The sequence below is a fragment of the Bidens hawaiensis genome, unplaced genomic scaffold, assembly GCF_021521415.1.
Source record: "Bidens hawaiensis isolate Kalapana, Puna unplaced genomic scaffold, B.hawaiensis_p1.1 tig00018131_1, whole genome shotgun sequence".
Lineage (NCBI taxonomy): Eukaryota > Viridiplantae > Streptophyta > Magnoliopsida > Asterales > Asteraceae > Bidens > Bidens hawaiensis.
The window spans coordinates 158,279-173,464 of NW_027492739.1; the positions used below are offsets into that span (position 1 = coordinate 158,279).

General features: G+C 36.7%; 1 protein-coding gene across 1 annotated transcript; it reads right to left on the minus strand.

Annotated features, from left to right (window-relative positions):
• Positions 1 to 5,739: 5,739 nt before the first annotated feature.
• LOC143555418 (putative inorganic phosphate transporter 1-9) lies at positions 5,740 to 8,777 on the minus strand. Its single transcript, XM_077044979.1, has 2 exons — positions 7,608 to 8,777; positions 5,740 to 6,751 (listed from the first exon to the last, which is right to left on the minus strand). Exons 1-2 carry the CDS (start codon positions 8,345 to 8,347, stop codon positions 5,863 to 5,865), a joined length of 1,629 nt encoding a protein of 542 aa, XP_076901094.1. The 5' UTR covers positions 8,348 to 8,777; the 3' UTR covers positions 5,740 to 5,862.
• Between the last annotated feature and the right edge of the window lie 6,409 nt (positions 8,778 to 15,186).

The window sequence follows — 15,186 nt, forward strand, 5'->3', positions numbered from 1 at the left end:
CAATTTCTAGGGTGTTCTTTAATTTTGTTTGTTTGTTTTGTAGTATAGATTGGTGGGTTATTGGTATTTTCTATGTGAGTGTTAACGAAAACACAGTAATCGGTTTGAATGGTGTGTTGTATTCCAAGTTGAATGTCACTTGTTCAGTTGTTTGTATGCTGGTGAAATTGAAGGAAAACATTAAAGTAATTAGGTGTGTTTTGAAAGGGGTCGCTTGGTTCATGAAATGTTTATGACAGAATTGGAATGTCCGGAGGGAATTGGAAATCGATTGAATTGTAATTAATTTCATATGGGAATTGGAAATCGATTGAATTGTAATTAATTTCTATGAAATTTGGTTAGTGCCTGGTTTGTAAAACTATGAAAGGAATTTGATCATTAAAAAGGTTAGTGTGTTGTGTATGTGGTCATCACCAAAATTCAGTAACTAATTATGGATTCCATCTAAAGTTTCTATTACGTATGCGGTTCACTTTCATCATTTTTATATGGTTTCTTGTTCCAGTCGATTTGATTTTAATCAAGTTTATAATTTGACTATCATTATATTATACAGTTTTGTTGTTCCAATCGATTTGGGTTACCCAGTTTTACATAATCATTGTTACTGGTCATGTAGTTTTTAAATGGGATGAACTAATATAAGTTAATAATAGAGATCAAATTATGTTTATGAAAATGTCAATGATTGGGTCTGTGATTGTTGTTAAAAACATTTTCACTGTGATTTAGGAATTCATATTTTAATTTTCTTTTCATGATTTTGATTTTTGGTTGTTATTCATCAAACACGAAAGAGAACTTTTGAAATGAAAACTACACATAAGAATGGAAATAATTTCATCGGTTGTAGTGTGTTTTGCATAAGATAAACAAATTTATAAGCTAAATAAGTTGCAGAATAATACACTATAACTTACATACAATTTCTAGAATAAGTAAACAATGTATAAGATAAAACAAAACAACTTATAGAATAAACACATGTCAATGGTATTTGAAGAAAACTAATTCAGATTAACTAAATCCAAGAAACAATGTAATTTATAACACAATATAATTTATAAGTTATTGAGGAATACAATGTTGCTTGGTTATGACTAATTAAGGAATAATATGGTCTTCAAATATTATTAATCGTTTAAAAAAGTAAACAGAATCATGGAGTGATGATTAGGGGTGCTAAAAAAATCCGTATCCGATAATCCGAATTATCCGAAAATTCGGATACCTGAAAATTCGTATATCCGAAATTTAGGATTCGGATAGTAACTTTTAAAATTTTCGGATATTTCAGATATCCGAATTATCTATTTCTAAAATTAATAAATGTTACATATTAATAAATTTATTAAACCTGTAAGTGTCAGCTAGTAAGTTTGGAATATAAAGTAAAACCTAAAACCATTTGTAAATACTACCCAACTACCCTCCATCTCGTCTCCAACACCTTCACCTTCCAAACTCCGTCATCAACCACTGCTGGTAATCACCATCACACATTTCTCCCCCCATAACCCAGATCCAAATTCGAAGCTGCCAATAAATAGCCCAGATTGAAATTCGAAGCCACATTCTCATCTCCGTCACGGTTGTTCGGTTGCGGTGTCTGTCAATTTGTGCTGTTTATAGGAACAATGTTGGTAGCCATAACCTCCTCCGTCTTTGAAACCCTCCTCTCATATCTATCTCTCTATAGGACCCTTCTTTTTGTATTTATTAATTACTGAAACTAAGTTAAAAGTATGAAAGTATAAAAGTACGAATGTATGCATGAAAGGAAGGCAAACAAGTTAAGTATATAATATGTATATGTAAGTATGTGTATGTAATGTATGTTGTCTGATTAACTAAAACTCACTCAGTGTAGCTAACTTTTAGTATGCACGTAGACAAATATGTTAAAACAGCTGGCTTGAGGGGACACATGATATTGGACTGAAGAAGCTGGTATCTTGAGAAGAATGTTATGATGTTTTAATGTGATGTTTTATATTATGCTTTAAAACAAGTGTTTGATTGTTATATTGAGATTTGGATGATGATGTAATATATGGTTGAAGTTTAATGTTTCCACGAAAGTTTTAATTCACTATGGTTTATAGAACTGTGGTTATGAGTAAATACAACGCTAAAGTAAGGCATTGAGATTGGGCCTTACAAGTTGGCATCAGAGCATGAGTTTGAGAGAGATAAGCATCCTACATGCTTAGACTCGAATAAAGAATGAGACTTAAGTATTAAAAAAAAGAAGATATCAGTTCAAGAAAGCCATGTGTCACTCAAGCAAGCCGAGTAAAGGTAAAGTACATGATTAAATTCATGTATAATGTAGGATTGTATAAGAAAGTTAGCCTAAGTACTAGAGATAGGGTTATGTAATTATATGAAATGTTTGATTGTTTGTCTAACTGTTTAAAAGTAGAACCTATCACAAATGGACTCACAAAGGGAAGTGTATAGGACACAGAAAGTAACGTGATGAACTAATCACAGCTGGCCACTGTTATTACCTGCTTGCCTTATTATCCTTGTACTAAATAGTTCCAAGAGTGATGACGTTTGTGTTTCCTTATAAAATACGAATGGCTAGAGAAAAGAAGGCTATTGGTCAAGGAGGTCGTACGGGAAGCCGTGGTAGGTCACATGTCACCCCGATACCCTCTGAAGAACTAGTTACTGACACCAGAGATGAAAGAATGTAACCGAGCGAGACGAAGGTAATTAACTTGGCCATGCTATTCAAGTTTCCATTGCTCAAGCTGTAGCTACTACGGTGAAGAATCTACATCTAGAAGGGTCTGCTGGAAGCTAAGTTAAAACCACTGAGAAGACCAGAGAGAACTCCAAGAATGATGATGAGAATGAGAAAGATGAATCAAATGAAGTTCGGTCTGTGAACGTTGGAGAAGGGAAGAGAAGTCGAGGTGGGTGCAACTACAAGCCATTCAAGGGTTGTGACCCGCTGAAGCTGACTGGCTTGTGGGATGTAGTCGCTACTCTCCAGTGGATAACCGATATGGACAAGGTTATCTAAATTAGCGAGTGCCGTCCCGATCAAGCAGTGGGTTATGCTACCCAGTCGTTTGGTAATAAGGCTATGTTCTGGTGGGAGACAGTAGAGCAAGGAAAGACTCTAGAAGAAATCAAGGCTATGAAGTGAGATGATTTGAATAAAATGGTTATGACATGGTTCTGTGCTGATGCGGAAGTTGAGATGGCTGAGATAAGGTTTTTTAATTTAAAGGCGGGAAAGATGACACACCGCGAGTACACTACTAAATTCAACTGCATGTCTAGGCTGGTGTCTGACATGGTGAATATTGAAGCAAAGTGAATCAAGTGTTACATCAGGGACTTCCGTAGAATGTCAGCACCTTATTCAGGGCAGTAAACATGTCACATTTGACTCTGCTGTTGAACTTGCAAAGATGTTTTGTATTTTTTTTCCTTAAATGTGACAATTAACTGTGAAGCGACTACTATTTGGTCCACTAGCTCCATGCTCGACGACCACTCCATACTTTGGGAACGAAAACTTCAACGACATGCTTAGTTGGGTGGTACTCCATTATGGTGTTCAAAAGATAGCTACATAAGACAAATGATTGTGGTGGTTGCTTGGGCGTCACCCACATTCCATGCGGGCAAGGTGGCGCCAAACACCACCACAAGGCACAAACCCAAGACCGCAGTGCGCCACAACAAACCCATGCCATTGCACTGGCGTTGTGCAAGAAGAATAATATTTTTTAATAGTATGATTTGTTAGCGGGTGAATCAAGAACGCATACACGAGATTTTTAGGACTCTCTGCTACTTTTTTATTAAGAAAATGACAAACGAGAAAAAATAATAAAACAAACAAATAACCGATGGTTTATATAACACCATGGTCCTAATCCTACTCACATTCAGATACATAATTTGAACCCAAATCAAATAGAACTATCAAGATATGACTAACTTATCAGATTCGATTAACTTAATTATAATAATAAACGAACTATTATTATATTAGATTTTCTCCAAAATGAGTTTTCAATCTGAGCTAGTGTTGAACATGTTTAACACTCCCTCTCAACACCAACCTTCATCTAACCATGACACACACGAAGAACGTCAAATCGAAATAGTTACAACTCAACACAGATCACGTCTTTCGGCTTCGGCTAAAGTGTCAAACTCAACACTCCCTCTAGATACATACTTGTTCCTTTAAGGTCTTTCATAGCCTGCAATACTCGCATCTCTTTGTACTTGATTCTTGGATGCCTTCCTCATTCGGTGGCGTTCTACAATATTTAGCCATGTGACCTCGTTGTCTGCACTTATGACAATTAAAGGGAAAACTTCTCCAAGGTTTCTTGTACTTTTTATCATTACCCGAGTCACTTGTTTCCCTTTCTTGTTTTAGATTATGTTTCTTCCATTTTGGTTTCTTAGATCGGTCCCCATAAGTCTTTTGACCTGACCATTTGCTTGTCTGCAATTTACCTTTACCACGATTTGCACAAAGAGTTGTGTCCTCGGCTATTGCTGATCCTCCAATCGACGTCTCCTCCATTTGCTTGGATAAAGACTCTTGCCCGACCAGTAGGTTTTCAAACTCAACCACAACATTGTATAGCAACATCCTTCAACCATGTATAATGATTAATTTCCTTCTAAGTTCCCTAGTTCTTGCCTCTTGATCCAGCTATCCGATTTCTCTACACAAGGTCTTCACCTTATGAAAATATTGCGGTATTGTCAAATCTTTTTGGCTTACGGACAACAATTCATTCTTAAGAAGTTGCAATTTTGCATCATTCTTCTTGGAAAACAAAGTTGTCAAGGCATCCCATGCTTGTTTAGGTGTTTGAAGGTCTCGTATGTGTTCAAACAACTCCTCTTCAATCGTAGTCTTGAGAACATAAAACGCCTTACCCGTTTTGATTCTTCACTTGCTGATTGCCCCGTTCACGTCGTTTTTGAGTAGGACAGTATCCGGACCATTAACAACTTCTGACAGATCTTGTCCTTGTAGACACGACATCATATAGGTAGACCAAGTGTTGTAGTTCATCTGATTAATCTTCCTTATCCCACCGGTAAACTGAAGATCTGCCACGATATCATTTTCCAATAGAACCATAGTGTTCCTCTAGTCTGCTACGGATCCGATTGCTTCTTTTGGACCTGAACGGATGCATTTACGAGCCCAAAACATAGCTATGATACCACTTGTTAAACTTTTAGCGGGTGAATCAAGAACACGAACACGAGATTTGTAGAATTCTCTACTACTCTTTTATTAACAAAACAACAAACAAGAAAAACTTAATAAAACAAACAAATAATCAAGGGATTATATAACACCCTGGTTCTAGTCCTACTCACATTCAAATACATATTTGAACCCAAATCAAATAAAACTATCAAGATAAGACTAACTTAATTATAATAATAAGCAAATTATTATTATATTAAATCTTTCCAATATATTAGGAGTCTTCAATCTGAGTTGGTGTTGAACACCCTGAACATGATTAACCTACATCCATTCCACACTGAATCTACTCCTAAAATCTACCTTTTTCAACACACAACTTAATACACTAGAATGATATCTTTTTAGTAAGAATACTTGCCTTTTGGTGGTAAACATAATAACTAACACACCACATTTCCTTATTACTGAAATAAATATGATACAATACAATCTCAGTTTATCTTTGTACATATAACTATATTTAACCATCTATATAATCATCACCTCTACTTTCCACTAAGAGGTATTTGGGATAGCTAATCAAATCTTATTATTATCTTGTATCAAAACATGATAAGAATATCTTTAGATAGGATGGAGAGACATTATTCATCGATATTCATTTCATTTCTTTTAGCCCAAGGCCAAAATCTCACGAACCAAACACCAATGAACTCATCAACATTCTCATTCTCCTCCAGCGACCGCCCCATTGTCTCTCTAGTAAAGAAATATGTCATGAAAAACCCTAAAACACACACCCCACCCATCGCGGTTAATGTATGTGCCACCCCAAACCCATGTGGAGGTTCACGAGAAGCCCACAAAAACCCAATCGTCCCGATTATCGCCCCTACTTTTCCAACTGTACCCGAAATCCCATGGCATGTTGCACGAAACCTAGCCGGGAACAACTCCGCTGGAACTATGAACGTGGTCGTGTTTGGCCCAAAATTTGAGAAAAAGAATGTAAGTCCATAGAGAATAATGATACCTATACCTGGATCAGATCCCCAACCGCCTTTGTTAACTTTTGCGATTGTGAACAAGCTTAACGCCATGAAAAAGAACCCGGCTGCCTGAATCTTGACTCTCCCGATGTAATCAATCATGTAAACTGTCACGAAATATCCAGGAATCGTCGCACAGATCGCAACGAGTGCTTGGAACTTCGCTATCTGCAATGCATCTTTGTATATGTTCATGTGGCTCTTTGGAATCATGCGACCTCTAAATGCATGATATTGGAATAAGTTGAGACTATAAAAAACAATGTCGATGATGCACCAATTGAGGGATGCGGCTATGAGATCCCGGCCATGTCTTCTGAAGAATTCACGAGAGAAGAAAGGGTAGGTGTTCGAGAAAGCTGCGCGAGTCTTCGGTGTGTTCATCATCTCTACATCTTCCTGGATTGTACTCAGTGGTACATTCATCACTTTTTGCATATCTTTTGCTGCTTGAAGTGTGTTTTTCTCAACCAAAGCTGTATATCTGTGGAAGTAACAAAAAAAACAAAAACTTTAAATGATTTAATATCCTATTTTTAACTCATTTAATTTTAATAATCAACTGACGGATTTTACCAAAAGATTATCGACAGAATTACCAGTAAATTTCTATAAATATTAAAAAAACCATTTGCGACAAATCATGTCGGAAACAACGCGAGCCAAAACCATCAATACCTACATAGAAAACACACTTTGTTGGGTCAATTGTTGTTTAACCCAAGTGTAAGGCCCAATCCAAGAATTAGGGTTTTATAATATTTGGTAATGTTTTGGCTAGCAAGTTAGGTTAGTCCATATAAACCGAGTTATGGTTAGACATTAGAGAGTGTGGAGTTGGTGTAACCGAGTTAGGGTTTATCAAGAGTCAAACCAAGTTAGGGTTTGAGAGAGTTGTAATCAGATTTTAGAGTTATATTTTCTGATTAATATAAACGCGAGTTATTCGTTTAGTTTGTGTGTTGATTATCGATACAGGACTTGACACTTTGCTTTACATCAAAATGGGCCGAATTTGAAATAAATTGTTATTGTATGTATCGAATCTAAAGTATATTTCTTTTGGATATACCAAAATTTTAAAACTTGCCAATTAATGTCTCCAGACCGGTTACCACAAATTTTAAATTAAGTTTGCTACATTTAAATGATTTTTTTTTAACAAAAGTATGCTGTATGTATCACTGAAAAATGAGTACTAAAATGTTTTGACTTATGTTAGCTACTTAAGAAAAACATCATGCACTTATATTATATGTTTTTATAAAAGAGTTGTTGATTTGTTTTCTTGGGACAGAAAGTTTGATAGCTACATGAAGTCAACTAGTTGTGGTTAGTACCGGGGGGTTTCAGGCATCTTCATCCGCCAATAATAAGTCATAGATGCTGGAATTGCACCAATCATGAGAATAAGCCTCCATGCCAAGTCTGATTCTGGTGGTACCGGAGCAGTTCTTTCTGATAGTGGGAGGTCCAATGGAGCCGTTAGCTCACCCGCACTAGCTTGAAAAATAGAGCACACGATCATCGTTACTAGCGAACTCAAAAGTATCCCGAATCCTTGCATGGAGAACACACCTGCAATAAACACTCCACGAGTTCGCTTATTGGCAAACTCTGCCATAATCGTGGCCGATAATGGATAATCCCCTCCTATCCCTATACCAAGCAATATTCTAAACAATCCAAGGCTCACAAACATCATTGAGGTTAACCTCGAGAGGGAAAATCCGCATCCAATAGACCCCACCACCATCATCATGAGTGAAACGCCGTACACATGGCGCCGGCCAACACGGTCACCAAGACGACCGAAAACTAGTTGACCAATCACGGTCCCTATTAATGCTAACCCGATCATTGTGGATGCAATGACCGTTGGGACCTCGAACCATTTCTTCTGTTCCACGGTTCTATCCACTTCAGGATAATATATCCTTCCTATCATTCTCATGATAGGAGGGATACAAAATAAATCATAACTATCGGTAAGTAACCCCATACCTGCTATTATGATCGCTTTAAAATGGTAATATTGCGTCTTGGCGACGTCTAGAGCAGATAAAACTTTAAGTGCCATATTGTATTGAAACTAGTTTACTTCACTTGATTCGAACACAAGAATTTATAAAACAAGATAACGTACATGGTAAGTATAAATTGACATAAATACTAAAATTATGTCATTGGAAATTGCCAGGGAGTTTCATGGTGGGACAACATTCTTGAAGTTGTCGAATTTAAGGTTTATTTTTGTCTTTTATATGTGTACTGTGATGATCTTCCATTTGGTTGAATCAAACAAACAATGTATACTTATGTTTGTAAGGGTGTAGTATTGTTTTTTTTACACTGTCGTTATTGTGTAACTTGTTGACTTGTTAAAACGTGACGACACTTTTTTCCGTTTAATAAAAAATTAAATTTAAAGGTACTGAATATAATCTATACATTAATCCAAAGTTAGGGAAATGGAATCGGCCTGGGACCATATTAAGCCGAAAAATAGCAAAACTGGAAACCCGAGGACCGATTGGGATCAATATAGGCTCGGTCTTGAGTTTTACTGGTTAGCCGGGCTTGGAATATGATATTATCGGTTGTGTAATTTGGATTTTGGGATTCCGATTATATGGTTGGAGCACTTATATATACTGACGATTTATATGTTGGGCTAACAACTGGAAAGTCAACTCACCAACTTCAAATTGGTGTTTCGGAATCAAACTAAATAGCATGACCCTCTTGTTATGCGGGGGCTAGCTTTGTATTATATGTTTGACTTGCAAGCAACTAAGCATTATCCAAAATATGAATCCAACAGCTACAATTTGTGTCCTCTAAATGGTACTTATATGTGCTAAAAAGGCGTACATTTACGTTGGACTTATGTTCCGAATACGTTGAAAATGAATGAGCAATTACAACATTTACTGATGCTATCGATTGAGTGAAAATGCTCCATAATATGCCTAAAGCTGATTCAGACCTAAGGGGCTGTTTGGCAAATGTTGAACCATTAAGATAATTTGAACCAATAAGTGTTGAACTAGTTAAGTATGTTTGGTTGGACATCCGTATAACTGTGGCAAATAATTATCTTACCTCTTTAAACTAGTTTATGTCGAATGAAATCTTATTTGGTTAGATTTCTTAATGATAAATAATTATAAAAAAAAATACAAAAGAACATCATAGAAAATCCAAATGAAATATATCAACAAACTAGATTTTATTTATCCTAATTGGAACCCTTACCCTTACATGCATTACTTTAAAATAAGAAAACAATACTTGACCAAAACAACATTTCTAAATTTCAAAAGAATAAAACTCCAATTTAAAGATGCGTGTTAACGTCCCGAGTACTTGATCTTCAACCTTCCCATTCTACTTGGAAGCGTCACGTAATGAATACAACACCAATTAGTATCACTAATACATAGAATTGCATATGATAACAATATATTATAGGGAAAATTCTCAAAATAAGGGTTTATGAAAACGTTTTTCAGGTTTTAGGTATCATTTGCAAGAAATTTCCAAAATAGGTATTATAAACTAGTCGTGACGAGTAGTTTATGATTACATACGAGTAGTTTGTAGAACCAGTTAAACTTGCCACGTGTCCTTAAACTAACCGTAACGAGCATGTTCACTAATCATTTACTCGTCATGACTAAATAAGTTTCATGCATCGTAAACAACGCCCACGAGTAATTCATAAGTCTTTTAGTCGTGACGACTAGTTTTCCTAGTTTACATTCCTTACACGAGTAGTTTATTAGATGTTAACTCGCCGCGACTACTTTAACCTTACAATTTACTCGTCGTGACTAAAGAACTTATGAATTACCCGTGAGCGTTGATTACGAGACATAAAACTTAGTTAGTCGTGACGAGTAAATAGTTAGTAAATCTGCTTGTTATGGTTAGTTTAAAAACACGTTTCAAGTTTTAATTGGTTATACAAACTACTCGTCATGACTAGATTATAATACCTATTTTAAGAAATTTTTTCAAATGACACTTAAAACCTGAAAAACGTTTTCATAAACGCTTATTTTGGGAATTTTCCCTATATTATATTTAACAACTAACCATTTTAACATTGACTACTATATCTAATGTATTACTTGCAATAACTTTGCATTATATTATAGATAAAGTGTAAGAATCACTTATCTTCGTTCGTAGAATCTACTAGAACTCATAACATGTCAAATAATAACACATTGCCATTCAATCTAATTTCATCACATGAGGGTTTGTTTGAGATGAAACATATCAACCTCAAGCGTGAGCCTATGCCAACATTTCAAAAACATTTTGGGTTAATTCCCAACTTACCCCTACGTTTTACCCGCTAAACAGCTTAAAAGAATTTGCATAGATTTTTGTGTTTATCCCTAAATTCTCTTTAAACTCTTCAAACACATTTCAATAGACTCAATTAACCATTTAATACCACCATATTCATTTTTAACTCAATTTTGGTATTTAAACCATTCTGAAATCAATTACTTAAGTTTCAGCTTTAAAAACTTTACGCACAGCTGCTGTTCGAGATGGTTTTGACCCACTCTACTACCCAAGTTTGATTCATATGATCAAAATTGGTAAAAGAAGACTCAACAAGATTTTCGAAAATATATTATACGAATCAATTGGATCTATGGTTAATTTTATATGATTTTTGAAAGATAGGATAAAAATCAGTTCAACTTTTACAACTTTTTGCACAGCTACTGTTCTATATGATTTTAACCCACCCTACTACCCAAATTGATTTATATAATCGGAAATTGTAACAATAGACCCAACAAGCTTTCTGAAAATATATTAAACACCTCAATCGAATATACGATTGATTTTATATGATCTTTTAAAGTCTGATCAATATTTGAATACAAAGCTGTGAAAATCATGTTTAAGGTTCTTCCCACTTCGACCCAAGCCCTCAAAATGCAACCCCCTATAATGGTTACACCTCATACATATTTAACAAATAGAAAATGTTAGGAACATCTAATGCAGTTATTACATACCAAATGAGGATAATCACTATCAATATGCAAGGAATTAACCCTAAATCAGTCAATTTTCAAAACCTCCAAATTAAATTAAGAGCCCTAAAAAACATTTATGCATTTAACATCCAAAACTTATTATTAACAGCTTGCCATATGTGTTTTCAGACAATCCAACTTTGTTTCACCATTGAAGCCCTAATCTCTAGAATTGAACCCTAATCTCTAACAAATATGACCAATACCGTCAATATGAACTATAAACACACAAACACTTTAGCATATGATAGAACAAAGAATGAACCAAACGGTTCATCAATTTCAGAAATAGAATTCGCTTTCATTGCTATTGGAGAAAAAAATTACCTGGTTGAGGGTCGGGAGCGATCGCCGATGAGAAATGCTTGTTGATTGGGAGGGAGGAACAAAGAGGCGATTGTGAGGAACAGAAAGGAGCGTTGCATCAGGGGTTATTTTGGTCCTCATTCTTATTTAGACTCTTGTTTTATCTGATTGAATCAGGGCTTAAAGTTCTATTCAGATTCATTTTTGAAGGTGCTAAACACTCTTAAGTCTAAGCGATTCAGATTTTTACCTTTGAATGGTCCTATTAAGTGGTAAACAAACACCCCCCTAAGAATCTTTCGATGAATATGAAGTTCAAACCATCAAGGTCGAGCGCCTTATCGCTCCAACAATTCTATCATCATCCATAATGCATAGAGAATTCATAAATGACATGGGAAAGACCTTAACCTTCAAGATGAAGCCTATGACAGACCTTGTAATATCTAAAATTACTTGACCATCCTGGGAAGACATACTGGACTTGTTAGTGGTGTCAATGGTTGATTACAAGTTTTTATTAGTTGAGTACGTGATGTTGGTTCCGTCTAAGGTTTTGATCTTTGTTTGGATGTTGGTTATGGAGTACGTGGGGTGTAGAGGCTTGTGTTTGGATGAATCAGATGATTCTCCATCAGTTAGTTTGGATTTGTCTCCCATGGTCAATCGAAACCGAGAAGGAAAGAAGAAAGAAAAAAAACAACGACCTTGTTTTAGGATCTAGAGTTAGGCTGTGATACCATTTAATAATATGTAGTTCTGTTATCTCATTTGAAAAGAAAGCAACCCCAGGGTAAAGCTCATATTGGACGAAGTTATTCCGGTTACACGCCAAAGTTTACAAAGTTTTGGAGCACATCGACGATGTCGAATCTCCTACCCCGGATTCCGACGACTATGCAGAATGGTCCGAACTTGATTCACTTGTCCTACAATGGATCTACCAACACCACCGCTCGTGCGGCTTGGCTTCGCCTCGAAGGTATTTACATAAATAACAAACGTGCCCGGGCTGCTGTGTTAGAACAACAATTTTCGAATATGTTGTTGACGGCATGCACATCCATGAGGATTATTGTCAAAAATTGAAAGACATAGCCGAACAATTAGGCGATGTTGATCAACCAGTTAGTGAATCACGACTGGTTCTATAACTGGTTAAGGGATTACCACGTGAATACGACGTGGTCGCAGCCATTATTAATAAGTCAACACCCACGTGGGACGAAGCCCTCACAGAAATTGATCTTGAACAAAAGAGACAAGCTGCTAGACAACACCAATCGGCTTTGATGGCTTCCAGAGGTGATCACTACCAAGGTAATAATAATGGTAATTTTAATCAGCGCCAATTTAATAACTCAACAAGCTATCGAGGTGGAGGTCGTGGCTATGGTTACCGTGGACGAGGTCGGAATCAACGCGGCCGAGGACGCGGCTCATTCCAAGGAAATCAAAATTCATACCATATCAATTCCAATTCTACAAATTGGTCAACTCAATCGGGACCCAACAACAATAATCAATGGCCCAATAGCAATTGGTTCCCACCACCCAGCTCATATCCAACTCAACAACATTCCAAGGCCCAACAGTGAGGACAACCCAATTCCCATCCATGGTCTAAGCAGGCTGGGCCCAACTCTCAACCTCAACAAATGACTAATGGGGCAAAAAATTTTGTAAGCCCAACTTATGGCTGACAACAACAACAGCCTTGGCAGCCCACCGCACTGCCATCAAACGGACCACAGCACGGTTCTAATTTTGAGTTTGCTAGTTTCTCGAACACTGATGCAAATGCTATCACTTACGCTATGGGTAAAATAAACCTTAACGGTATGAAACAATCCACCTCAACTATGGTTGACCCGGCTTGGTATATGGACTCTGGGGCACCATCCCATCACACTCCGGACCCAGGTAAACTTTCTTCCTGTTTGTCGAATTCTCATGTAAACTCGATTTTTGTTGGTAATGGCAATCATGTCCCTATTCGAGGATCCGGCAACACCATATACCCAACCCAAAACCGAACATATAAGTTAAATAACATCCTTTACGCACCATCCATTAATAAAAATTTACTTTCTGTCCGAAAATTTAATATTGAAAATTGGACTTCTACGAAATTCGACCCTTTCGGTTTTACTGTGAAGGATTTCAAGACTGGAGAAACGCTTTCCCGCCACGATAGTACGGGGGAGCTCTATCCATTCACCGCATGTAACATCACGAAAATGTCGGATAAAAAATGACCAATTTCAAAGTCCAAGGACTAAATATAAAAATTTGTTATTCGGTCCGATCGCGATACGCGATCCCCTAAGACTCAACGTCATCGCGTATCACGATGACGTGGTCTGAAAACAGGCACGTGTCCCACCACGTATCCCCACGTAGCACTGCTTCAGCCATGTGGCAAAACTATATGATGATACGTCAAGCCTAATCGCGATACGCGATGACCTTCAAGTAGGTCCATCGCGTATCGCTACCGATTAAAATAATATATAAGAATCCTTTAACCCATCGCGATACGCGACGGATCCTTATCAAGACCCATCGCGTATCGCGATGGGTCACCTGACCATCGGCAACAAATAGGGTCACCAACCCATCATTCCATCTCACAACTCAATCACAACACTTTCTCTCTCTAAAACACTCTCTCACTACCTCGTTAAGCGTGCCACCGATCCTCCTCGTTTTCCGTGCCAAAACCGACCATTACCTTGAAGTCTGTGCCACACACCTACAATGGTTCCTTGAAGTACGTGCTATCAAGGGACGACCCGACACTCGCCTCGAAGTGCGTGCCAACGAAGCCCGACGATCGACGTGCTTTAATTTGTATGCCAAAGAAGGTGTTGATCAAGACTCTCGATGAACGTGCAAGCGTCGAAATGCTGCCGAGAGTCTAAGAAATAATAAGCCAATCAAGATAGGGATAATGCCTGAATAAAATATTAATTAAAGGCTTAGACCCTAGTTGAGGGTATACTCAATACCTCGAGAATAAACAAATGAAAATATAACAAGGAAAATATAAAAGAAAGAGATGCAAATATAAAGTAATTCTTTGTAATTTATATTATTTAAGTTTGTAATTTAAATAATGTGTAAGAAAATAAAGTATACGTTTCTTCGAGAAGAAGAAACGTTGTATTTAGAAAAGTAAACAAGTTAAACTAAAGGTTTTAAACTTGTAAAAGAAAGAAAAATATTTTGAACTAAAGGTTCACAAAGAAAATATAATCGAGGTAAAGATTATACAAAAAGAGACTAAAGGTCTTAAGCTAGATTAAAGAACTGGTAATTACAAAAGGTTATACTCGTACTATAGGTCCGAGATAGCTAAAGAAAGACGAACCGATCAATGAAGTGAAGCTGATCTTTTCTAAAGGTGAATACGCCCAACTTTTATAACGTGTTTAAACGAGTCTAACTAAATTGATTACATGAGATTACGTGTCTCTAAAACATTATGAACAAAAGTAATCGTTGGCCCTTAGGCTGTCGTGTACGTTTGTCTGGATCCTTA